Source organism: Lissotriton vulgaris, chromosome 4_1 (assembly GCF_964263255.1).
Source record: "Lissotriton vulgaris chromosome 4_1, aLisVul1.2, whole genome shotgun sequence".
Lineage (NCBI taxonomy): Eukaryota > Metazoa > Chordata > Amphibia > Caudata > Salamandridae > Lissotriton > Lissotriton vulgaris.
Genome location: NC_141691.1, coordinates 355,010,882 through 355,037,577, shown reverse-complemented (window position 1 = coordinate 355,037,577; position 26,696 = coordinate 355,010,882). Strand labels below are relative to the sequence as shown.

Genomic DNA, 26,696 nt, shown 5'->3' with positions numbered 1-26,696 from the left:
GGCCCTCGTCACCGGCCTTCTGACTATGGGAACACCCTCTACGCTGGAACCACATCCAAACTCCAGAAAAGACTCCAGCGCATTCAGAACGCCTCGGCAAGACTCATCCTGGACATCCACAGCCACATCACCGCCCATCTGAAGAATCTGCACTGGCGCCCCGTCAGCAAGGGAATCACATTCCGACTCCTCACCCACGCACACAAGGCTCTCCACGACGCGGGCCCCAGGTACCTCAACAGCTGCCTCGCTTTCTACACACCAACCCGCCAGCTCCGCTCTGCCAGCCTCGCCCTTGCCACCGTCCCACGTGTCCGCAAAGCGACCGCCGGAGGAAGATCCCTCTCCTACCTGGCAGCCAAGACCTGGAACTCCCTCTCCACCCACCTCCGGCTGACACAGGACCATCTCGCCTTCGGGAAGCAACTCAAGACCTGGCTGTTCGAGCAGTAGCAACCACCCCCCAGCGCCTTGAGACCCTAACAGGTGAGTAGCGCGCTATACAAATTCCCTGATTGATTGATTGATACTGTACTTCGCTCGAGAGGTGTTAGTGACCCGTCGAGACAAACCCTAAACATTTACAATCAATGTCACCATCTTCCACTTATTATTGTGTTTTCCCCTAGAGATCACATACTGTTAATATGTATATTATAACATTAACAGTCTTGGTGATCTTAGTGGAGTTCACGATCCGTCGTCACAAAGAGTAACGATAATGGAGCAACTTTACCAACTTGCGGCTTTCAATCGATTTTCCCCTTGTGATCATATGCTGTGAGAATATATACATATTATTATTCTCACCGTCATGATCTCAGAGGAGTTTATGACCTGTCGCCACGAACATCGAATTTTTTTCACCTCCCGGAGAAAAGCAGTTCAGTAAATAATTACCGCTCGAAACGGTTTCGTTATGGATGTTTCTATTAAATACATAACTTTATTTTCCTTTTTTTTTAACGTAACAATGGTATCAATTGTTATATTATAATAGATTTTCCTATTGCTACAGAAGAGGAATGGGAGATTTTTCAGCGCCCTCTGTAATATAATTATCAAATATTTATAAAAACTTGATCAGATATTTTTATATGTATTAAAATATAGCTGTCATGCATACTTTCTTACTTTAAATATTTAATAAACCCTAAATTTCTGAAAGTTATTTTCTAATTTCTATTCTTTTTGCGGTTCTTATTCACCTTCTCCCTAAAGAACATATAGGACTTTTAATATATATTAGAAAAGTAACATTCTATATATTCTTTGGTGAGTATGTGATTTATTAGCGGAACGGTCTGCAACTTGTAAACACTACGACCGCATGTTTCTGAATTGTACAGAATACAAATTTTAACAATAATGATGCATGCATTTCTATGTAATATGAAACAATTTAGATTTTACTGTTTTACTTGTTCTCTTGATCTGAGATAATATAGTGCGAGAAGTGTTTGTTGTTGCACTTCTATTCTACTTTATCTAAAAGTAACTGATGCCCTCTTATATCAACAAGAATGTGGGGCTACACTTTTACAATTTGTAGCACAAAAATGAACTGTATAGCCACGCTTAACTGATATTATATGAAATTCCATTTTTAATTCTCCCCCTTTTCATATATACTGCAACAGTTTCTGAAGAAAGTTTATTTGTATTGGCTTAATGAAAACTGTTTTAAACCTAGACTGAATTTTTTGCAGGGCAACCACACCTCCCAATCAGGAAAGTAAACACCACATTATAAGTAAATACTAGTACTAACAAGTATGTCACCTACTAACTTGATAAAAGAAAACCGCGCAAAACACTGTCATTTTTCAGCCGTGATTTATACACCACACGGCAAATATATAAATGGCCCTTGAAACATATATAAATGTTTACCTCCTAATTCCTTTCCACAACCTTATGGGCATTGTACACAGTTAAGTTTTCCTAACTTACCCTCTACTACTTTCCTTCCCCATACTTCTTTGGAAAATGCATCACTATATCACTGACAACAGTGAACCGTTCCCACCCAATAAAGAGCAAACTTGTGTTCGGAACACTTTAGCTAATGAAATGTCCATGTTCTCCAAAGACTAGCAAGGAATGACTGCCAAACCTTCTACTTTTAATACTTTACAGCCAATGAACATTAAACTTCGAAAAGTCCCGCTTGGAGCACGTTACCCTAACAGGAACGAATCCTTAATAAAACATTTCCACAAACGGTTCTTATGAAAAAAATAAATATAAATCTCCAGCAGAGTAAGTATTTCAATTACCAACATATTGTGGAACTGTTATTATGGTAACTGGCAGAAAGGTAGTGGCTCTATAAAACATTTTTATATTTCCCTTGGATCCTCTACAAGACAGAAACGAAACCAAAATACCACATTTGCAACACCTTTGCACAGTTTTTTTTTTATAAAAAAAGGCCCTGGGGGTGGGGGAGGGGGGAGGGAATCGAGTGGAGGAGAAAGCGTTCCCCGGAACTCCGGGGGTCCATGAGTCCCCCCGCTTACATATAGTTAAACATCCGGGGGGTAGCGATCCTCGCTCAGGGAAGGTACTTTAGGCCCCCCCATTATAAAAAAACAAATAGCCCCAGAGATTTAACCCCCCGGAGGCTAATTAACAACAAAGCTGGGTTCACGATTTTTTTTTCTTTTTCACCCAAAACGCGTGCCCTGCGTCTTTTTAATGAAAAAAATATATATTGTGTGTGACGCCAAATATGGCGTCCCATACACGTACTCCACGTAAGATTCTAATTATTCAAAAGCATATATTTATGTATTTAATGTACATATTATCTGGGATAATCATAAAATAGTTTTTTTAAACTGTAATAAAGCATATATTACCTTTTAAAATCAATTACGGAAATATCACACGTATATCGTAAGAGTAAAGATAGATTGAAGACTTATACATTTTATAAAACAATATAGCACTGCACACTAAAGAAGAAAAGTCAACACAATTATTGACCCCTCTCCCAACATTTAAAAGCCCCTGGGGGAGGTGGTAAATTAATCGAGACTGAATACGTTAGTACAGCCTACTGTGGTTACGCTACCAGAAAAACACAACAGTACAAAGCCCAAATTTCCATTGTAGTAATTTATTACTTGCAGGTATAGTTGTCAGATCGACACACTCTCTCTCATGGCTGGTATACACCCTCAACACACCTATCCAGCTCATCCGTCACTACACACGTGACCCTATGTATAAAAAGACTGGGCTCACGTGTTCTACACCATTTTAGAGTTGTTCCCAATGCACCGAACAAGGGGCCCACTACCACATGTGTGGCCTCTTTGGTCACGGAGTTAGTGGTGCCCGAAGCACTGAGCGGGTGAAGAACCTGCGATGATGATGGGAGCACAAATATATCGTTAGCCATAGAGATATCAAGACTCTGCACCATATATGAGACTTCTTTGTTGGAGATCGGAACTACCTCATGAAGGTGTCTTTTCCACAAAAAGGTGAGCAATGAGACTTGAGTATGGATCGCAAGGAGTCAAAGGGTTGTAGCTGACTACATACAAAAATGCGACTTTGTATTTTAGACGAACGCACTGCTACATAATGTATTAATTTATGTTTAATTTTTTTCCCCAATAGCAGTAACGTTTTTATAATCGCTGAAATATCCTAAATATATTCACAATACAAACAGTTCATAGAAATCCGATAAACGTCTATAAAAGCACGATATTATCTAACTCCAAATTAATATAGCAAGAATAACCAATCCTAACATCTTTTAATATCTTTTAGATGTACAGCTTCAGGATGGATTATGTAACACTGACAACAGCAATAGCACAAGGTGAGCAAATAAGCTTGTTTCTGAAACAAAGACAAGTTATCTGTCAAAGGAGAGAATATGTAGTATGCAGCAGGCGCAAAAAAAACATTGGGCTAACTGGGCTTCAGCAAGGATGACCTAGCTTCCTGGGCCCACACACACTCTAAGAGTACGTGACAGGTCTTTTAAAGACATTTTGCTTGTTAATGAGGCTTTGATAATCCCCCCCGCTTACAGCCCCTGCAGCTCCACTCTTCTTTTTGCTTGAACTAAAGCCCCGACCCCAAATGTTTTCTAGCCCCCCACCCCAGTTATTTTTGACTGGTTGCGCCTCTGGCTTCCCGTACCCCTCCCCTGTCGTGTGTGTGTCTCCCACGTTTTAAAATCCTTTTTTCCCTTTATTTTTCTTACACTCTCACATCATTTCTCTTTCTTTTTTAAAGATTTGGACACTGCTATCTCCACTCTGCTGTATACAACCTTATCTGAATTGATAGGAGTAACTCTTCATTACAGTGAAGGGTTCTTCCACACGTAGAGCACCATGTTTCAATCACGCCAATGGCACTAGGTGACAAACAATTTTGTTTCCGAAACAACAACAAATTAACTGTGAAAGGAGTGAGTGGGTAGTGTTCACCAGCTTCACTGTCTAAAAGGTTAAATTAGCTCAGAGCAGTGACAACGCATAGGTTACAACAGTCTGACAAACAGATCTACAAGCTTATTACGCCACATTTGTGTCACTTTTAACATGGGAAAAGTGACTCAAGCAGCTTGTAAATCTACGTCTGACTTTTCAAGAAAAAACCTCAACTCCAGACTCTGCGAGACAGTTTTAATGTTGTTTTCTCTTTCTCTCTCTCTCTCTGGGACATCATTTCTCTTTCTCTTTTAAACTTATAGAAAATGTTGTCTGCTTTGACGTGTAGAAGCACAGTTGAATACAAGTTGTGAACTCTGGTGGCCACAGTGTTTATACAAGGTAAGCACAGCGGCCTAGATATACAATCCCTCCATTGCAATGCATTAGAAAAGTCTGCGTATTTACAATCCCGTGCTGCCACTTTTGTATCGGTAACGCAGTAGGCACTCCCATATAGACACCACTTGATCGCAGCACTATAGCAGAACTGAAATGTACTAGCACACACTGCACACGTAAAACTATAGTGTTAACTTCATTTGTGAAAGGAGACAGAGAGTAGTGCGCACCAGCTTCACTGTGTTGAAATGTATAATTACCTCCGAGCAGTGTCAACAGGTTACAACAGTCTGACAAACAGATCTACAAGCTTATTACGCTACTTTTCTGTCACTTTTAACATGGGAAAAGTGACGCAAGGAGCTTGTAAATCTACGTCTTACTTTTCAAGAAAAAATCTCTACTCCAAACTCTGCGATACAGTTTTAATGTTTTCTCTCTCACTCTCTGTGACATCATTTCGCTTTCTCTTTTAAACTTATAGGAAATACTGTCTGCTTTGATGTGTAGAAGCACAGTTGAATAAAAGTTGTGAACTCTGGTGGCCGCAGTGTTTATACAAGGTAAGCACAGCGGCTTAGATATACAATCCCTCCATTGCAATGCGTTAGGAATAAGTCGGCGTATTTACAATTTTGTTCTGCCACTTTTGTGTCAGTGACGTAGTAGGCACTTCCATATAGACACCACTTGATCGCAGCACTATAACAGAACTGAAATGTACTAGCACATGTAAAACTACAGTGTTACCTTCATTTGTGAAATGACAGTGAGTAGTGTGCACCAACTTCACTGTGTTGAAATGTATAATTACCTCCAAGCAGTGACAACAGGTAGGTTACAACAGTCTGACAAACAGATCTACAAGCTTATTACGCCACTATCGTGTCACTTTTAACATGGAAAAAGTGACGCAAGCAGCTTGTAAATCTACGTCTAACTTTTCAAGAAAAAATCTCAACTCCACACTCTGAGATAGTTTTAATGTTGTTTTCTCTCTCTCTTTCTCACTCTGTGACATCATTTCTCTTTTAAAGGTATAGAAAATGCTGTCTGCTTTCACATGTAAAAGCAAAGAAGTCTTCAAGATTTGAATTCCACTGGCCGCAGTGTTTATACGACGGTAAGCACCGAGGCCTAGATCTAAAATACCATTACATGGCATTCATTACAATGCATTAGAAATAGGCCGCCATATTTACAATCCCGTTGTGCAACTTTTGTGTCAGTGACGCAGTACCCACTTCCATATAGACTCCACTTGAACGCGGCAATATAACAGAAGTGAAATGTACCAGGCACGATGCACACTTAAAATCGGAGTGTTACCTTGACTTGTAATGCTTCAGCTCATTTAGTCACATCTACATAATTCTAAACTCTAATTTTCTTTTTTGTTTTGCAGATTACCAATCGTACGTCTTTTGGAGGCAACTTCACAATTTGTTTATACTATTTATTTTTTAAAGTTATTTTTCCAGTTCTTCATTATATAGTTATCATTAAGACACTTGTATCAAACAAGGGCTCCCTGTATACGCAAATAGAAACATGCACCCCTAGGTCAGGGAAAATACATAGTGGAAAAAACAACCTAGGCGGAAGTCTTAGATTGCCTACACAATGGTCACAGGACAAAAAAATAGAAAAGGACAGTTTCCAAAAAAGAGTTTGTACTTTTTTATACTAAATACATTTATTATTAAGTGAGACAATATAAAAATGCATATTTCAGAGAACACAATAAAAATACATTTCGAAAGTATAAATCACAATAAAAAAATGGAAAAAGGTGGTGTGTCAAGTTGTGTGTCGACGCGTTTCGGCGGCCAGCGCCTTTCTCAAGACAGAAGACAACTTTCTAAAAATAGAAACATATTTTAGTACCACATTAAACACATTTGTAACTACATTTAAATCTTTAAAAGTTCACATTCACCTATTTAGTATAATATACGTACTTGTGGTTAAAACAAAGGAAACTACACGAAAACAGATTTTTGTCCTGTTATTTAAGGCAATATGTATGCTCAGAAGATACGAGCAGGAATCAATGGTAGCCTCTGCTGTAGCTCACATAATTCATACTGTCAGTGGACAATATTATCCAATGATAAAGGAATATAATGACTACATAAATACATTATTACAGTACCCACAATTCTGCTTGACCTTGTAGATGATCCAAATACACCATTATTGAGAGCCAGAATTATAAAATACATAGAGAGCTTATATTACAAATCAGTAAATTCATACTTCCAACAAACACATTGAATATGAACAAGGTCTTTTTGTTTGCAAGAAAACCGCATAATTTAAGAATACAGTGATGATTATGCCTTACTAACCAAAGATAAATAAGACACTACATTGTATGTAGTTGAACAGGCATTAGACATGCATCTTCTGCTTTCTACCTTATGACATGAAACTTATATAATTTGGAAATCGTTCAAGAAGGAATTATATATTAAATAGCTGGAAAAAATGAAGGAAATATGATAGTGAAAACAAAATAAAGGTAGAAATTGTGATGAGATGATATTTATGTCTTTAAGGTCCTATTCTTTCATTTATAGGTTATTACTTATACATGAAGAGTCAGATCCTATTGATTCAAAAAAAGGTTTTCATGGTTCTATTTATTTGCTGTCTACATGATGCATTAATGCCTGAAAACTAAAGTCAAGGTCATTTAGGACTTGTTTTGCTTACCTACAGCTGAAATCAGCTTGTGGAACCGATATGTATGTGCTCTATTCAGATCTTTTGCGATTAGAGGAATCATATAGCATTGGCGACGGAATTTCTGCAATGTTTATTGTTAAAACAAAAGGATTCATGTTAAATCTCTATATTTATATAGTAGTATAGAAAATGCAAAACTGTGTCCGGGAAATAACGTACCTAATCTCAACAGTATTTTAATTCTTGTATGTAGCTGATATCGAATTATATTCCATTCTTTGATTCAATGCCTGGTAATTGAATAAACCTGTGAGGGATATACAAAAGGGGAAATAATCTAAGGATAACATGCTACTTTACTATCCCTCAATTTGTGCACATTGCCTAGTATAAGCGTCTAATTTACCTGTTATTAAAAACAATGTTGCATCGCCTCCACGGGATATGACGAGTAAAAAGTGGCCTTAAGATTTAGAGACAGCACCTGCGCCAGAAATATACATAGAGCACATGGTTTAATATTTTCTGTGTAAATAGATAAAGATACCATGCAAGCAAGGTTGGGGCTAATCTTACCTAATTGTATGAATCACTATTGATTTGTTCTTTAGACAGCGGCTGATGAATGCTTTTGGAGTCGATTTGATTAAATTTGGTTATGGAATTATTCGGCTCAGTCTTGCGTAAAAAAATCAGCACTAGACTGAAAAGGAACAAAGGTCTTATTACGATGTTCCTTTAGAACGAGAACACCCATTTATCCCTATAAAAAATAAAGCAATTATTGGCATACCTTATGAACCGAATTGTTCTTGGTTTGCTTCTAGGACGTTGCCTCGATATTGACAAACGCCGAGGGTGTAAGTATCAGGGTTTCACCTACGACCCAAGATAGTTAAGACATTGTTAGTAACCAACCCCTAAGCGCTTATTCTGAGCGAGCAATGTGATTAATTACCGATCGCGTTTACATACCGGTAGTCTCTCTGATCGTAGCGCGTGGAGGCGGTCATCTATTCTAAACGTGTTTCAAGGATGAAATGAAACACGGGAGAGTACGCGCGTCTTTTTAATTCTAGCAGGTGCAGCCAATTAACTTTCCCTTGCCGGGTGTTGAGATGGTCAAAAGTGAGAAAAGACTATAAGGCATGGGTGTGTATTTGGGAAGAAAGATTAGTTCCCTGGCAAGGACCTGACGATATTTACACAAAAACAGTAAACATCATATTTAAAGGGCTTCCTATTCGCAAAGGCTTCCTTCCTTTGTATATGAACCGTGATGCTCGCATTAGTGGGCGAAATCCCCTTATTTAAAGGCACCAATAATATGTACTTAAGTTTACTTTAAACTTTATGAAACTGACATTGAGAAAGGCGTTTTACGCCGAAACTAGTCTGTAAGCATGAGGGGGGGGATACTTCCAAAATAAACTTTGGCCGTTATTGACCGACGAGTGCGCTTGTTATGCTGGTCCGATTGTGCCAATGTGGAGAATAATATCGCGGCTCACCAGTGCGAGGCTTGCACCCAGGACGAGTGGTTTGGCGGCGGTGACTCCTGTGTGTAAAAATATTATGGCCGCCGGACCCGCTGCTTAACTTAAAGAATACGCGATCGGAGATCTACGCCGCCCGCATTGGATATTAACATTGGGAGACGCTGATCGCTCACCGAGGAGTACCGGCAATGTCCCTCTGACTGTGTCGAAGGTGGAGTAGGAGTAGATACGAGCCTTGGTACACACCGACAAACGGGTGAGTGACGACGTCCCCATGCATATTTTTGCGAGCCTCTTATCACCCGCGGCAGTCCTGAAGGTTTTTGCCATACGTTGACATCCATTTTAAGTCCCAACCCCCCCCCCCCCATCTTCCGCTTTATTCTTCTCATGTGCAATTGACTATTCGAGTGCTTTGAGCCATGTCGCGTGTGGCTGAATGAAAAGAGGCAGCAACAGATATATTTAAACCCTATGAGGGTGGAGCACAGAAAGCTACAACAAGTAAGAACTCCAACCCAATTCCGAGCAGTAACCTGAAAATATTATATCAAACTTTGGAGAAGACACCGGGAAAAAAATCAGGAAATGGTTGGAGGGGACCTCCTTACAGAAATATCTGGATGTGGAACGCATTCTTAGGGGACTTAAAATTTTTACAGTACCCTCATATGAGAGCCCGGATCCCAATTTGCTCAAAGACAGGGAAGAGTATACAACAACTTAAGCCATGGGAATGGTGAAAATCCTAATTAAGTACGCTTGGTAAGATCGAGAGATTGCTCCTGGAAATCAAGAAAATAGAAGATCAGATTTCGAAGGAAAAAGACAAGAAACAAAGTGACTATCTAAGAGCCAACATGATGAAACAACTCAAAAGGATTATGAAATGGTTATTAGAAAAAGAAAACAGTCTAAATTTCAGAGGGACGAACAAGACTATGTCTCTGGAAGAGTGCTGTCTTTCGCATGTAAATATAACGCTCCACGAAAGAAGATGGCATCACAAGGAAACACGACAACTGCCTCTCGAGACACCTTGGAATCAGAGGTGAAAAACTCAGAAAATGAACAATCTGGGGATATAGACGGAACATCAGGAACTAATGAACAGAGTTATTTTCGGGAATACAAACTTATGCGTGAAACCAATCAAAGACCGGCACAAGAACACCCCCCCCCCCCCCCACAACAATACAAAGGAAAAACCATAAAACAAGGAGGGGACAAAAAAGACGGGGGCGAAGAAATATCTCAGCGAGTCACACGCAGTCTGGGTCGGAGGCAAGTGGTAACTGAAGAAAACAACATGACCATCAATCTCTCAAAAAGATCCCTAAATGCAGACTAAATTAGAGTACTTCAATATGGACTTACCTTTTGCCCAACTATGGAACGTGATTATACCCAGATCAGAATATACTTGTTTAACACCTTGGCTGCTAATGGTTTTCCCCTCCTGTGCTGATTGATTGAATTCCATTGTTCATGACGAGCTCAGCTCGTCATCCGCACAGCTCCACTTTGCCTCATGACGAGCTGAGCTCATCATGAGCATGGAAGGGGTTAAGTACATTCGAAAATTAAAAGTACAAAAAATCCACTTGCTTCATCCCAACAGGAATGCCAACAATGAGGGAGCAAGGGTGGAGGACTCTAATGTGATAGCAAGCAATGATTTGAACACACTAGGAGCACTATTAAGACTCCAAGATGAAGAGGAGGAAGAAACTAGAGGAATGAATACACAGGAACTTGTAAAACAACATCTTAGAGGAATAAATATTACCCAGTGTGGGGGTAATAGCCGTCTAAAGTTGAAATAAAGGACAATACCAAAAACTCAGCATGATGCAATAGATGTCTTTAGCAAAGCGCTCATAGTAGATCTTAAAAAATTGGTGACAGATAGGATCCCTAGGAGAAACCAATACAATCTCAAAAAAAGATTGGGACCTACTACAAGATCTCAAAAATGACAAAAGTGTGATTTTTAAGCCTTCAGATAAAGGCGGAAATATTGTCATTTTGGAAAAAGAACATTATTTGAAGGAAGCGCTCAGACAACTACAGGATCAAGACTGCTATACCACCATTTGCAGAACAGAATATCAGGATTGTATCCACACTTTCCACTTACTTCTCAAACAATGGGAAACTGCTGGCATAATCGATCACGAAGAATTTCTCTTCCTGTACTGTGAAAATCCAACACTGCCCACCTTTTATCATTTGCAAAACGTACACAAAGACTTAGTCAATCCCCCTGGGAGACCAATTGTGGCTTCAATCCAGAGTCTCCTGGAGAACTGTTCCATCTATATAGACCTATTTTTGTCTCCTATGGTAAGAGATTTAGCGTCGTATGTCCAGGACTCTCAAGACTTTTTACAACTCATAGAGGGCATCACTATGGAGCCGGATATGTTGCTAATAACATTGGACATTAAGAGTCTCTATACGTCCATTCATCATACACAGGGACTAGATGCTATCCAATGGTTCCTAGGAAAGAGACCGCTCAAATATAGAGAACACAGTGCAATGTTAGTCAACATGACCAAATTCTGCCTAGAACATAACATTTTTATCTTTGCAGGGCAACTGTACAGGCAAGAAAGGGGGACTGCGATGGGCACGTGCTTCTCCCCCAGCTACGCGAATCTATTAGTTGGCTGGTGGGAGAAGCACGTGGCCTGGGCAGGGGGTAACGAACCATGGGTGGACAGGATGGTACTCTGGGCAAGATACATCGACGATCTTTTTGTCATTTGGCGAGGTGATTGCTCCTCGGCTGAGGAGTATATCAATCGCCTAAATAAAATTGACCTCAATCTGTTTTTCACAGCTAACATTAGTAGGGAGACAGTCTGCTATCTAGACTTAACAGTATACGTCGACAATGGCAGACTGCTTACTAAACTTTATTGCAAACCTACTTCAGGCAACGCGACCCTACACGCAGAGAGCCACCACCCCAAAAGCCTAATCTCCAATATACCTTATGGAGAACTACTGCGCAATTGTACCCTGGATAGAGAATAACACCAGGCTAAAAAAGAAGCACTAGACCGCTTTGTAGCTAGAGGTTACTCTATTAATAGTCTTAAGACAGTGGAAAGCAAAGTAGAAAAAATCCAGAGAAAGGTTCTTCTAGTGAGCAAAAGCGCTATGGTTAACACAGAAACAGAATCAAGTAACAGGAAAAGAGAACCAATCCGAATGATTACGCAGTTTAACTGCAAACCACTCGGATCATGCAAATCATTCGAAAAAATTGGAGGATCTTACAGACAGATCAAGTCCTAAGGGGCAGTCTACCAGCTAGACCCATGATCACCTACAGGCATGGGAAATCTGTAGGCGACCATCTGGTACATAGCCATTTTCAGATGACACCGATTAGGAAGGATCCTGTCCTTGGGTTCTATCCTTGTATGCGCTGCAAAGCCTGCAAGTTTAGTAAAAGGGTCACTGCATATAGAACTGACGTCCATGATCCCAAAAGTCTTTGAAAAATCAACTTACTACTGAACTGTAATTCAGAATATACAGTGTACTGCCTGATATGCCCTTGTAACAAGCGATATCGGCAGCACAATTCATCCTGTAAAAAAGTGCATTCTCGAGCACATGTGAGCGATTAATAACAAGGATGTGAACTATCCCATCCCTCGCCACTTCGAGAAGTGCCATAAAAGCAATAGGGATCTATTGAGCTTTTTCAGTCTGGACCAAGTCCCCTATAGAGAGAAAGGGGAGGGGACAGACTGAGACAACTGTGGATACTAGAATCCAAATATATCATTAAACTCCAGACCATGACACTGGGAGGACATAATGGGGATGAAGAGATGTGGGTACACTTGGGTTAATACCTTTGAACATCTGCCACTTTTTTCTCATCACTGCCTAGCTGTAATCCTTTTCATTTGAATTTTCCTGCCTAGAGTGTAGGTCTCTGGTAAAGTAGATTATATTCATTCTACTGTGAATAGAATTGTATGGAGGGCTCTCCAATCTATCACAAGAGAGAGAAAATGGACCCTAACATGATATCAATTTCTGGGATTAGGAAATTTGCATAGTTTTTAGCCACACTATGTAAATATGCAGGCTCATTGCCCATCCAGGGCTCAATTGTGTAAAGTGCAAACTGGGTACGATATCATGTCGAGTTTGGTTGATGGAATTATTACAATTAATTGTCTTTTTGGAGGGCGTGGCCAAGCAGCATGGCCGACAGGACGTGAGCTCTGCCAGCTCCCGTCCTGCGGACCCGTAAATCCTGTTTTATATCCTGCCCAGGCTCCGGTGAGCAGCCCTGATCGACCGGAGATATCGCTGAAACTGCGGGGACCATCCTTGCCAAATTCCAGCTGGCGGGAGTAGCGGAGTGGCCGCGGAGAAGCCCCGGTGATCCGGGAGCGGCCGCCACACCTACGCGAGCCCGTGGTCTGGGCCTGGTCGGCCGGAGGAGGCCATATCCTGGAGTGCCACGGTGGGCCAGTGGGGAGATCGAAGAGCTTGTCCCGGGTCTGGACCCTGACCCGGGGAACGGCGCCGTGAGCGGAGGCGTAGTAGGCGGCGCTGGACCGAGGGACGCCCCGGGAGAAGTCTCGGCCCCGGTGGAGCAGGCCGCGGGCACCGATTGACGGTCAGGGGGCTCCGGATCCGTGAGGGCGCCCTGGCGTGCGCTTGCCCAGCTGTGCCGCTACCTACCTGAGGGAAGGTCTGCCGTCCTGGAGCGGGGGAGCGGCGGGAGAGCCGAGGACCGGAGCGTGCCCCTCCCCCACCGGGCCGCCATCTTGAAGTCGGCCGTTGGGCCGTGGGGACTGTGAGTGACCGGCGGCACCTGCAGGTCTGGGTCCCGGCGCAGACTGCGTGGCAGTGAGGTGAGAACGGGCTGGGGGCCCAGAGGAGCGCAGACGAGCGGCGCGGACGGCGCAGGCACAAACACTGAGCCCCTGTCGGACTACGCAAGGCCGGCCCAGTTCTCCCGGGCCTACCTGCCTCCTAGAGCGCACAATCTAGCAGATGAATCTCAAGGACTAAACACATAGACCTAAAATCAACAAGCATTGTCAAAAGCAAATTCCCAAATTCCCCCCATTGACTCTCGGAGGTAATATTGGTCGAGGGGCACTGACTGGACTCCTGTTTGCGGTGCCGGGGTGGAGCGCCTTGAGGGCCCCCCCCTACCTGGCTGCTGGCTGGGAGATTGGGGCATACGAACTACTCCGCCCATACAAGCCGGGTGCGGAGAATAGAGTGGCCTGCTTCCTGTGGGGCCCGGCTGGACGAAGGGACACAGCGCCGCACCTACTGGGGGCCACAGGGACCCTCGACGAGATCGCGGCGCCCGGCTGGTGGGGTGTGGTTGCCGGATTTCCTCTTGCAGGTGCACGACGCTTCCTGACGGTGCCTGCGGTGCCTGGGACTCGCCTGCGACGGGAGTGTTGGGGGAGAGGGGACGCCCGACTGACTGTGCAAGGGTGAGAGCTCGAGCGTGACTCCACACATAACTTTCCACCGACTGGAGGGAGGCGGAGTTGGGCTTGCTGCTCCTCTACAGGCAGGCCATCCCCGCATTGGGATCACTCCGAAGATGCGTAAAGACAGGGCGTCCCGCTCGTCACAGGCCAATACGATCACCCAGTACACCACGCAAAGACTGCCGCCCCAAAGGATTACACGCCAATCGGGCCAGGATGAGGAGCCGGGGGACCCCGGTGAGCCCTCCCGTGCGGAACTCCTAAAGGCTATTCAGGGCTCCCACTCAGCGTTGGAGAGGCAAATCGAAACAGTCTCCATCGACGTCAACCTCCTGCGGACAGACCTCCGTAAGGTGGCGGACAAAGTCACAGATGCGGAGGCCAATATCGTGCAGCTGCAGGGGGAGGTGGCCTCTCTCCGGAAGACGGTCACACACCTTACGGCGACGACTGGTGCCTTGGAACGGAGAGCTGAGGACGCAGAAGGGAGGGCGCGTCGCAGCAACATTAGAGTCCTAGGGGTCCCGGAGAGACTGGAGGCTGGAGACCCTGAACGCTTTCTGGAGTCATGGATTAGAGCGAAGCTGTGCCCGCAGGGTCTCTCAGAAGTGTTTGTCATCGAGAGAGCTCATCGAGCCCTGGTTCCCCCGCCACAACCGGGGGCCCCGCCGCGAGCTCTGATTGCCAAGATATTGAATTATCGGGATCGAGACTGCATCCTGCGAGCGGCGAGGGAAAAGCCGGACCTGGCCATTGAAAATAGCCGGATTTCAATATACCCAGACTATACCCATCAGGTTCAGGAGATGAGGAAATCCTTTCTGGGGGTTAAGCAGAAGCTCCGGGCGATGCAGTTACAATATATGTTGCTGTATCCCGCCAAACTCAAGGTGCTGGCTCAGGGCAAGGCACACTTCTTTGAATTCCCGGAGGAAGTCTGGGAATGGCTGGAAGTTGGGGGAGACGTGGTGGGTCCAAGGAGACATGGGGGAGCTGTCCCCAGTGGCAGCGGAGGCCCCGGGGCGGACGGAGACGACGCTCCACGTCGGAGCACACGGAGGAACCTAGAATCACGGTTGGGGCTGATGGCGGAATGATCCTGGAACCCTTGCTGCAGGGGGCCGGGGCGGAGTCTCAAAATCCGCTGGACCCTGCGGAAATCCTGGTCCCGGACACGATACCAGCGGCGGTGAGAGACATGGCACCGTCGGACCTGGTGATTCAGGAGACTGGGGGAGCTGGGGCCCTGGAGGTGAATGGCCCACCCTGAGGTGATGTAGGAGCCCTATGTACTTTGTCTTTGGATGGCTGCTGTGGCTCCCGGGGTGGAGAGGGGTATAGGTGGACACTGGAGTGACATTGTACCCGGAGCCACCAGACTTTGCATAGTGGGGGGGAGACGGGGGCCGGTAGATTTGCAATGTGGGAATTGATTGATATTTGGGAGGCAGGGGTGCTACTGTCGGACCTGGTCCTGTATGGTCGACTACAGCTGGACCGGAGCCGGGCGTACTCAATGTGAGCATTGGGTCTTGCGGGGGGCTGGGGGTGGGGGGGATGTGTGCAGTTCATTGTTGTGTGGGTGTGTGATGTGTTGTGAGGGGTGTGTGGGGAGGCTGTGCACGTCCTGGCACCAGCGGGGGAAGGGTGTGTTGACAGGTTGGGTTGTTGTCGTTATCCTGCTCGTGGGTGGGGGGAGGGGGGAGTGTTCTGCAAATGTTGCAATGTTGGGGGGGGGGTGGGGGGGTACTGTTTAAGAATGTTGGTATAGGCATCATGTGTATCACTGTTCAGGCCCCTAGGAGGCGGTATTTTGGCAGCAGACTGCATGGCCCGGCGGGGCACTTACAGGAAACATTGGATACAAATTCTTAACGTGGAATGTGCGTGGGTTGGGCACTTGTACCAAACGATATAGGGTCCTGTCCTTCCTTCGGAGGCATGGCATTTCGATTGCATGTTTGCAAGGAACGCATCTGAATGAGGAGGGGGCGCAAAAGCTAGCTAAAAAATGGCGGGGTCAGGTCTTTCACTCTTCCTTTTCGACATATGCGCGTGGGGTCTTGATCTGGGTAGCACCCGGGGTCCCCCTCGCGGTACAGTATGCGGAAGCGGACATTGAGGGCAGGTACCTGCTGCTGAGGGTGAAATTGAATGGCAGGGACCTTACACTACTTAATACATATGCGCCTAACGTAGACGACGCGATCTTCTACCCACAAATGCAAGGCGTCTTAGTGTCGGACGTGGACAGCCCTCTCCTGTGGTTCGGAGACTTTAACTGTGTCTTGGACCCGGTCCTAGATAGGCATCCTCCCCGGGCGGGGACGAAACCTCGCATGACGGCGAGACTGCGCGAGGTCATGGCGAACTTGGGAGCAGTAGATGTGTGGCGTCAGTCACCCGTCACAGAAACTGTACACCTGTTACACTCCTACTCACGACACCCATAGCAGACTAGATGGGGTCCTCGCCGCGAATATAGACGCGTCGTATTCCCTAAAGGTCACCCATCTGGCCCGCTTCCTGTCTGACCACACCCCGGTGTTGTGCGCTACGCAGGACGTCGACCAGCCTTGCCGCCCCCGTACATGGCGGATGCCTGCGGACCTACTGCAGGACCCATTGGGTAGAGATCATGTGCAGACTACACTCACTAATTACGTCGACCTGAACTGGGAGGGGGAAGACGTGCCCCTGTCGACGAAATGGGACGCTCTGAAGGCAGTGGTGCGGGGTGAATGCATGGCTCTTACTTATGGGGTCCGCCGACAGCTGACCCGCGAACTGCGGGAGGCTGAAGACACCCTGGGGACGCGCCAGGCCTCACCAAATCCGGGGGAACCAGAACTGGCCCTGGAGCGGGAAGCCCAGGAGCAAGTACACGATATACTTACGCGCCTCGACAGATACACGCTGGGTCAATTTAGACAGCGTCTCCACAGGGAGGGGGACAAATCCGGCCGATTATTGGCCTGGATTTTGAAGAAAGAATCGGCCCCGGTTCGGATACTTGCCCTGAGGGGCCCTGATGGGGTCATGGTGCATTCGGAGTCCGGTATATTGCGGGTTCTCAAAACCCACCTGCAGCAGGTGTATACGGCAGACCCGCTGGTCACGGAAGCATCCTATCAGCCTTACCTCCGAGGAGTGACTCTTCCGGCCCTTCCGAGAGAAGCAGCGGAAGAATTAGATGGGGCTTTGACCCTCCACGAAGTGCGGGTGGCTATGGCCGGCCTACCGACGGCGAAATCCCCAGGAGGAGACGGGTTTCCTTCCGAGTTCTACCACGCATTCGGAGACGTCCTCGTCCCCCTCCTCCTCCAGGTCTTCCTTGCAGCGCTGGAGGATGGAGCTCTTTCGCCCACAATGTACCAGGGTGAGATCTGCATGCTTCTAAAGCCGGGTGGTGATGGTTATGACCCCGCAGCATACCGCCCTATCACAATGATTAACACGGATGTCAAGATCCTGACTAAACTCTTAGCCGCTCAGTTGGCGCCGCACATGGCCCAGTTGGTTCACCAGGACCAGTGTGGGTTCATCCCCGGACGCAACACCGCGATGAATCTGCGGCGATTAACCCATGTTATGCATGAGGTGCGCGGTAGAGAGGATCCCCAGGTCCTGGTTTCGATAGACTTGGCCAAGGCATTTGATACGTTAGCTGGGGGTACCTATCAGAGGTGCTTCAACAGGTGGGATTGGGGCCCGTGTTTCGCAAGTGGATCCAGATACTGTATCGGGCGCCTCAAGCCAGAGTCAAACTTGGGGCTGCACGCTCGGAGGACTGGGCGTTGGAGAGAGGCACCCGTCAGGGATGCCCCCTCTCGCCGCTCCTGTTCGCCCTGGCAATTGAGCCATTGGCGGTGGAGGTCCGTACCACAATGGCCCAATGGGGAATCAAAGTGGGGAGTAATGTCCACACGGTGTCCCTGTATGCAGACGATGCTCTGTTTTACTTAACATCTCCGCAGGACGCGCTACCGGTTTTGCTACGGCTACTGGACCGTTTTGGCGCAGCTTCGGGCCTGCGTATCAATGCAGGGAAGTCCCTGATCTTCCCCCTAGCGGGATGTAATGTGGACGCGCGCGGGGACTTGCCCCACCTGGGTTTGCGGTGGGAACTGGAAGCCTTCCGCTATCTGGGGATACAGGTGGCGTCGTCGGACGAACAATTGCCGGCCCGCAATGCGGATAGGGTAGTGCACTCCCTACAACAATCGGTGACATTCTGGAACACATTGCCTCTCTCCCTGATGGGACGGCTGGCAGTGGCGAAAATGGTGATGCTGCCGCGGGTGCTGTATGTGTTGCAGAATTCTCTGTGCCCACTTCCCCCCGCTGATGTTCCGCACTCTTAATACTCTCCTTATGTCCTTACTCTGGGCAGGCAGGCGTAGTAGAGTTGCCTTACACACTGTTGTCCGGAGCTGGGAGGAAGGGGGGTTGGAGGCGCCGAGATTCGACCTCTACTACTATGCAGCTCAGCTGTTGCCAGCTGCCAGGTGGTTCGCGGATGCGGACACCTGGGAACTACGGCTCCTTGCGGGGAGTGCGGATGAAAGAGCAGTACAGATGGCCCTGATGCGCGGCAGGGGCGCGGATGCGGTGCTGCCGTACATAGTGCGCCACACTGCAGCCATTTGGCAGCGCGTTGTGGAAAAAATCCTACGGAGGGCCCCCTTTCACAGGGAGCTGCCGATATGGATCATGACCCCAGTGGTGGACATGGAGGTATACATGCCTTTCCATGACTGGAGAGCGGGTGGGTGCGAGCTGTTGGCAGATCTCTACCCGGACGACACGTTTCTATCTATCGAACGGGCGACGGAGACGTTCGGACTCGGTGAGGGGCAGTTCCTACACTACAGGGGCCTCCATGCAATGGCACGGGATACATGGCCGCAATTCCCTGATGCGCCCCCTGTGTCCCATACCCTCAATATTATCCTTTCCTGTGGTAGGGGCAGGAGGCTGATAACCCTATTGTACTCAGCCATGCGGCAGGACTCCACCCCACCGGTTCCACCGGCGTGGGCGGCCTGGGAGGCTGACCTGGGGGTTACTTTGGGCCCGACACAGCGCAAACGCATTGGTACCCTCACCCGGAAGGTGTCATGCAATGCACGGTTCAAACTGACACACTTTAACTTTTTACACCAAACATATGTGACTCCGGTTGCTTTGAAGCGTATTGCCCCGGACAAGCGCGATGACTGCCCTAGGTGTGGCGCGCCGGGTGCCTCCTTCCTTCACCTGGCGTGGGACTGCCCGTTGGTTTATGCCTTCTGGCAGTCGGTGGTGGCGCACATCTGTAAAGTTACTGAACTCCGGATGGATCTGACCCCCCTTCACTGCTTGTTAGCCTTAGTCCCCAAGCCCAGGAAGTGTAATTTGTCCTACAAAATGTTACAACTACTGTTAGTACTGGCAAGGAGGAGGGTGGCCATCACATGGATGGGACAGAGGGCCCCAGAGATGTCACAGTGGCTTAGGGATGTGGGGGAATGGTCCCTGGCGGAGGAAACCTTCATGCAAACCGTGCGTAGAGATGTGAAGCTGCAGGACGACCTGCTTGCGTGGAGAATGATGCGAGTGGTGGGAGAGGCAGCCGAAGACTCAGATGGTACGAGTGTGGAGTTGTTCTCCCCTGGGGATACAGGGTCTGAGGATGAGGGCGGTGGGGAGGGTGGGGGAGGGCAGTGAGTTGGGGGAGTGCCTGACCGCACACGCACATGTAGGTTACAACGGGGAGGTATTGTGTTTTGGTATCTCAAGGTTTCATTCCTAATTTACGTAATGATCGCTGCTCTATCTGCCGATAGGAGTGCCATAATGAGGTGAACGACCTGTATACACATGTTTTAGTCATGAATGCCGAAGTTTTGGGGGGGGGGGTTCCTTTGGGGAGTTGGGGGGTAACCTGTATTAAAGAAAAAGAAAAGCAGATCAGAATATCCTGCCGCGCAGTTACATGGCTAGGTTCATGACCTGGCTTACATACTACCATCTACCGCTGCCCGGCCTTCGGGTTGTGGGCTGATGGGCCGTGTACACAGAAGTATGTTCTTTGACATAATGTCGTTGCTTTCTTGTAGCTGTCGGCGCAACTGTTATATGCTATCATTGTCTGCGACAAAAATAAAGTTTAAAAAAAAAAATTGTCTTTTTATTACATAAATATTCCAACCATCTACAAGAATGATGAAATGTACTGCCCAAGAATCGCAAATTGTTGTATCATATATAGTTTCATTATTTTTCTTTGATCACTTCACCTTTTCCCTGCACTTTAAAGATGGCTGCCACAAATTGTGTGTAGTCACCTTTTCTATTTCTAGCATTTCGTGGAAATGTTGAGATCACATGCACCAATAATATGTACTTAAGTTTACTTTAAACGTTATGAAACTGTCATTGAGAAAGGCGTTTTACGCCGAAACGCGTCTGTGAGGGGGGGCGGGGGGGGGGGGGGGACTTCCAAAATAAACTTTTGCCGTTATTGACCATCGAGTGCGCCTGTTTTGCTGGTCCGATTGTGCCGCTGTGGAGAATAATATCGCGGCTCACCACCGTGAGGCTTACACCCAGGACGAGTGGTGCAGCGGTGACTCTTGTGTGTAAAAAAATATATATATTATTTATATATATATATATATATATATATATATATGTGTAATATTTCTTTTGATTGTTTTTTATTTACTAATTTATCGTATTCTCTATTTATATGGTTATAAGACTATAGGTATAAACTTGTTTATATATATTTGTATATATGTATGGTACGGACATATTGATTTCTCAATGGATTACATGTTTTTTTTCTTCACTTTTGAATAATAGCTTGCCTCAAACGCTTTCTTTAGGTTATCTTGTACTGCTAGCTATCCTGGTTCAAGTATGTGATTCTATGAAAGATTCAATACTGGCAAAAAACAAGTTAATTAACTTTACCCTGTGATTCTCCAATATTGATATCTTTCATAGATAAACATGCGGCCTGCCCACTTCCCCGTTTAGGCTGGCCATTTTATACCTCATGATCACTAGTCTTATTCACACTTGTGCTCAATCTGAGGTATGGACTATCTGTAGGGGCTTGTGGTTTCAGGCCTTATACGACATTGGCTGAAGTTTGGGTCTTTTATAAGAATGAGAATTGGTTAAAAAATTCAATTGCTTTCCAATTTACTCCTTTTAGTGCTCCTTATTTAGGTACAAAGGGACTCCCACCATGAAGACTGGGAAGATTTAAGCATGTGAATCTATGAAAGATAGCAATACTGGGGAACCATAGTGTACAGGAAAGGAACTTGTTTTTTACTTCCCACCCCTAGTTTTCTGCTTTTTTTCTGCTGACTTTGGACCTTTAGTTTGCCTTTCTGCTTGTTCCTGACCTGTATTTTGCCTTTTTCTGCTTGTTGCTGGCCTTTATTCTGTCTTTCTGCTCGTTTCAGACCTTTATTTTTCATATTTATGATCATTTCTCACCTTTATTCTGCCTCTTTATACTTTATATTTCTCGTCTTTTCCCCCTGAGACTGCAGTTGGAGCCCAAGCTGTTCCAGCTAGCTCCCCACCTCCTGAGGGACATGGCATTGCTCTCAAAGAGAAGGAGCTGCCAAACCTGCAACTCCCTGTCGGTCAGAGCAATACTTTTGTCGGTTTTCCTGCCTGCTTGACAGCGAGCAGGGAAAAATACTAAATCTGCGCGGTCAGCAAGCTTGTGCAGTTTCACAAGAGCTTAGTTCGTATTTGCTCTGACATGTCCTGAGCTGTCGAAGCTCCCACCAAGTCAGATAAAACATTTATGTCCAAGGGGTGGGCACACTCGGACATAGCAGGAGCTGGCCCTGGGGGGCGTTTTCTCCCATTTTTCCCATTTAATAAACTTTGGCCCTGGGGATACACGGATCCCCCACCCAATGAAGTGTTATTTAACCCTGGAGAAGTGGTCCCTGGGGGTGTTTGTGTGGTCCCCCATCCATTATTCTTTCTATAGCCCCCTGGAGGTGTTGGCCCCTGATGCTCAATGAGCCTTAGGAGGGGTGGCCGTTGCTCCCCCCCTCCTCCATTTAAAAAAAGAAATGGACCCATGACCTGCCCACCTGGCGGAATGTAGTCAAAGCAAGTGCTCGAGTCACATAAGGAATCTCATGTAGCAGTATCTATTAGAAGGATCAATACCTTTGGTAAATGTATTTTGATGGATACTCTGTGCCCAATACTCCAAGGTGTTTTTAGCCATAAACATGTTTACGCCTGAAAATGTTTCCCTTTGCGCCTACTAGTAATTCTCAAAAGTATCCCTGAATGGCTTATATGGTTTGACTAAAGTGGATTTCTGGAGTACAGGTGTGGAGAAATAAATAAACAGAATAAAATCCCATGCATGGGGTGTGAAATGGTTGTGTTTTCATTTGTAAATCGAAATTAGACATTTTCCATCTTGGAAATAGTTAGAAAGTTACTCCAGCCCTCTTCCTGGATAGGAAAGGGAAAGGATTACCCCAAGATTTCTACTGGGTGTGGGGGAAGGGCTTTCTCCACGCAATAATTGTACGCTGGATGAAATTCACGAAGAAAAAATAAGGCAGCTTTAAAAAAGTTGCTAAATAAGTGCATTTGTATGCCTACTTACCTGTGTCTGATGTGAGTTTATATATTCTGTTACAATTGTTTTAGAAGTGTAAAAAATGTGTATGGCCCCCCCACCCGTACTTTTACATTTTTTCTTTGGGAATTGGGCTCTATCTTCCTTCCTATTAATTAATTGCCCTTTCTCTTCCCTCCTCTAAGGATCAGAATAGGAGTGTTTGTATGGTCTGGCTTGACAGTTCTGCTGTCAGCAGGCAATTATGTGAACAACACTGAAGAGGGGATTTAGCGCCAACTACATGTTGGGTGCCAGGTACATATTTTGATAGGGTCAGAAGTTATGTGCTTCCACAAAAAATGAGCTTGCCCTCCATGCAGCTGCCATCATTTTGTTTATTTATCCAGCTGGCTGAGCTTGGATTTTGATGGGCACACACACAACATTGTAGTAGTATTAAAGTGTGTTAGATAACTAGATTATTTAAGGGGTTTGTCTTTCTCTGGCGGTACCATGGATGGGAGCAGAGCAGTCATTCACATACATGGATTTTTCTATTTGCTGTTATGCACTGTAGTAATGTGTGAATGTGTTTACTAGTGCAGTAGCTTCAAATAACATTAGTTAATGGACGACATTTATTTTCACTGCCGTTACATAAATATAATATGAAGGCGAACTATGCCCAAAAGGTGTTACTACGTTTGTTTTGTTTTATTGTTTATTTAATTGGAAGTTTTCTCAATTACACCATCTCATCCTATGCAAAGTCAAGGTACTTTTGCTACCACTGTTATATTCTGAAATCCATAAATGGTCATTTATGTTGCTGTAACAACAATTTACATTACATTTTCTGCAGACGAACTATACACTTCATGAACGATTTTCAACCCTGAAGACCAGAAGACCGTTTACGACCATGACACGCCAGGGTCGAACAGTAACTCTGGTATAAGGATAAAGTTCAAAATAAAATAAATTATAAACCTATATCATTGTAAATTTTTTGTTTGCATTCTAGAAAATATCAGTGTTTAATTTGCTTAAGTGTAGCTGCTGTGATTGAAATCTGTATACATTTATGGTTTGAGTGAAATATGATTGATTTTTCGAAGTTCAGTTGTAAGGAACGTTTTAAATGTGAAGAAAAGTTATAGCCTATGTGTGGTTTTTGAAATTCTTGAACAGAATTACATTATTTTAATAATCCAACAGATAGCCAAACGGTGAATGGTACCTCAGATGTGCCTTTCTGGGTACCAGCATGTGAACACATTGATTTAAATACTGAGAAATGGCGATACTGAAGCTATAATTGTAAATAAAAACAAGTTATATTTGGTTGAATCATTTTTCCAAATATTGTGTTGTACAAAATCATAAAACAGATTCTCAGTTGTGAACTGGTTAACAATAAACTTACAGGATAAAGAAGGATTGAATTATGACATTAACACAGACATATACAGTCATAATTTTGGTACAGTACTAAACACCGTATTTTACAATAGTGTTAATACACATAGCCAAATAAACGTTGCATTTGCAAGATTGTTTCCCACTGTTTTTAGTGTTGCTCTGGTGTTTCCTTTCTTATTATTTAAAAATGTTTTTGTGTCAAGGATCAGAGCAACAGTGGAAATGTACAGTGAATCATGCCCTCTAATAGTGGGTGTAATAATGGCATCAATGTTGTGCATTGGCATGCTCAAGGGTTAAAAGTGCATAATCTATTAATGATTGTAATTCTGAGGGGATATTTCATTCTGATTCGTGTTGCAGGCGAACCCTGGTATGAGTCTACACTAAAAGTCTATGGCTCATTTTAAACCAATGAAGAGATTGAATTGGAGGATTCAGAAAATGCATTTCTGCCACGCACGAGACCACTCTGGTTGTTTGCTCGAAAGCAGGAGCAAATCTTGCAACAATATCTGAAATCCCAACAGCTATCTTCAACAATCTCGGGTTACTAAAACTAGTGTCTTTACATGTGTGTGTTGCTGTCCTAGATAGTTTCCATGTATGCATGTGCACCTGCGGTGGCTGTCCTTAAGTTGCATCTTGTAAACTATCAAAAAGTGCACTTGGAAAGAGAGCTGTGGTTGAAGCTTGCGCATCCAGGGAGCCATCATTGAATGAACAGGTTTTGTCTAAGTAAAGCAAATTCAAATATTCTCCCTGTAGATGTGCACATATCAGTGGTGGGAGCCATCTTTGAATGAGATTTGTTAAAGTGAATGCCATTTGAAGATTACAATTTTTGCGTGCATGCACATTCACTGATAGCACATTTGAATGTCAGCAGATAAAGTGTTCCATAGCAAACAGCTTAAAAATAAAAAGAATGGAAATGGGAAAAGACTACGCTGGATGGAAGGAGGATGGAGATCTGATAGAAAGAGGAAAATAAAATAGTCCTTCCCATGCAATGGAAATTTTCTGATGTCAGCAGTGAAAGGATGCACCATCGAGTTTGAACATGTATGAGCAAAATGCTCCTGGGAATGACAGATACTAGAATAGAAAGGATATTCAGGAGCAGGGCAAGAATATAGGCAACAAAGTCAACCAATCATGAGCAAGAGGCTGACAAAGGTCACAATTCTTTATTGGTAATTTTATGGTTGAATTTGTATAAATGTCATATAACATGAAGACAGCAAGTCACAGGTGTTTACAGACATTGCAAGCAGCAGTACCCAAATCCATTTATGTAGACTGTTTGGCTCCTGACCTTGCAGAATATATAAGCATCTGTACCAATTACCCACTGTTCGTAAGTGACATTTTTCGCAGTCTAGGGTCGTGCCCTGCCCCGACCCACTCCATGTTTATGCAGTGTGACCCATTCTACCAGTATCCCGAACTTAAATCTGAAACCCACAATTGTATGGTGGATGCAAGATCTGCCTTGCAAGTCATAGCAAGGTGCTGTGTGGCAAGAAATAGGGCAAGGTCAATAAACTTGTTGAGGGGTTTACATTTGGCTGTGCGTGTAGTAAGTCCTAGCTACCAGTGTGGCGTGTCTTTTGGCATGGGGAGCCCAAGGCGTCTAAGGTATGAGCGAGTACGTCCTCCCAGAAAGAGCTATTAAGAAAATCCCAAACTATATGTATGAAGTTAGCTCTGTTGACCAAAACAGCTGGGACAAGTGCCTCCGGTGCTCAGATGTATACATGCTGTCCATTTGGGGGTGAGGTAAGTGTGGTGGAAATAATTGATCTGGGTGTATTTAAGTCTGGTGTTTGAGGTGACAATTTTAGCCAACCCTGCACACTGTGACCATTGTTGGTCCATTAGTGTAGTGTACAGCCTTGTCTCCCAATGTGTCTGCAATGTTTGGAGTGGCACACTCCTATCAGCATGCAGGGAGTTCTAGAGGCAGGTGACAGCAATTCTTTCCCCACCGTGCGCAAGTAAGGTCTACAAAAACTCCAGGACCTATGGTTCGTCCGATGTGAGTGGTGCGTGAGAGCCACATAGAGTAGGAATGAGCCCGGCGGCATACCACAGTCGTCTGCCAGGTCTTTATAATTACGTAGGACCTTATCATTGAAAAGATCTCCCCACACAGCAAGGCCTGCCTCCGTCCATTGTT

At 45.2% G+C, this 26,696-nt stretch overlaps 1 protein-coding gene across 1 annotated transcript in view; it reads left to right on the top strand.

The window, feature by feature from the left end:
- The window catches only part of LOC147718744 (UAP56-interacting factor-like), a 443,554-nt gene extending 418,895 nt beyond the window's left edge, over nucleotides 1–24,659 (top strand). Inside the window, exon 9 of the mRNA XM_086918731.1 lies at nucleotides 23,955–24,659. Within this exon, the coding sequence (XP_086774857.1) occupies nucleotides 23,955–24,050 (96 nt within the window). The 3' untranslated portion in view covers nucleotides 24,051–24,659. The remainder of the gene's footprint in view (nucleotides 1–23,954) is intronic.
- Nucleotides 24,660–26,696: the final 2,037 nt, after the last annotated feature.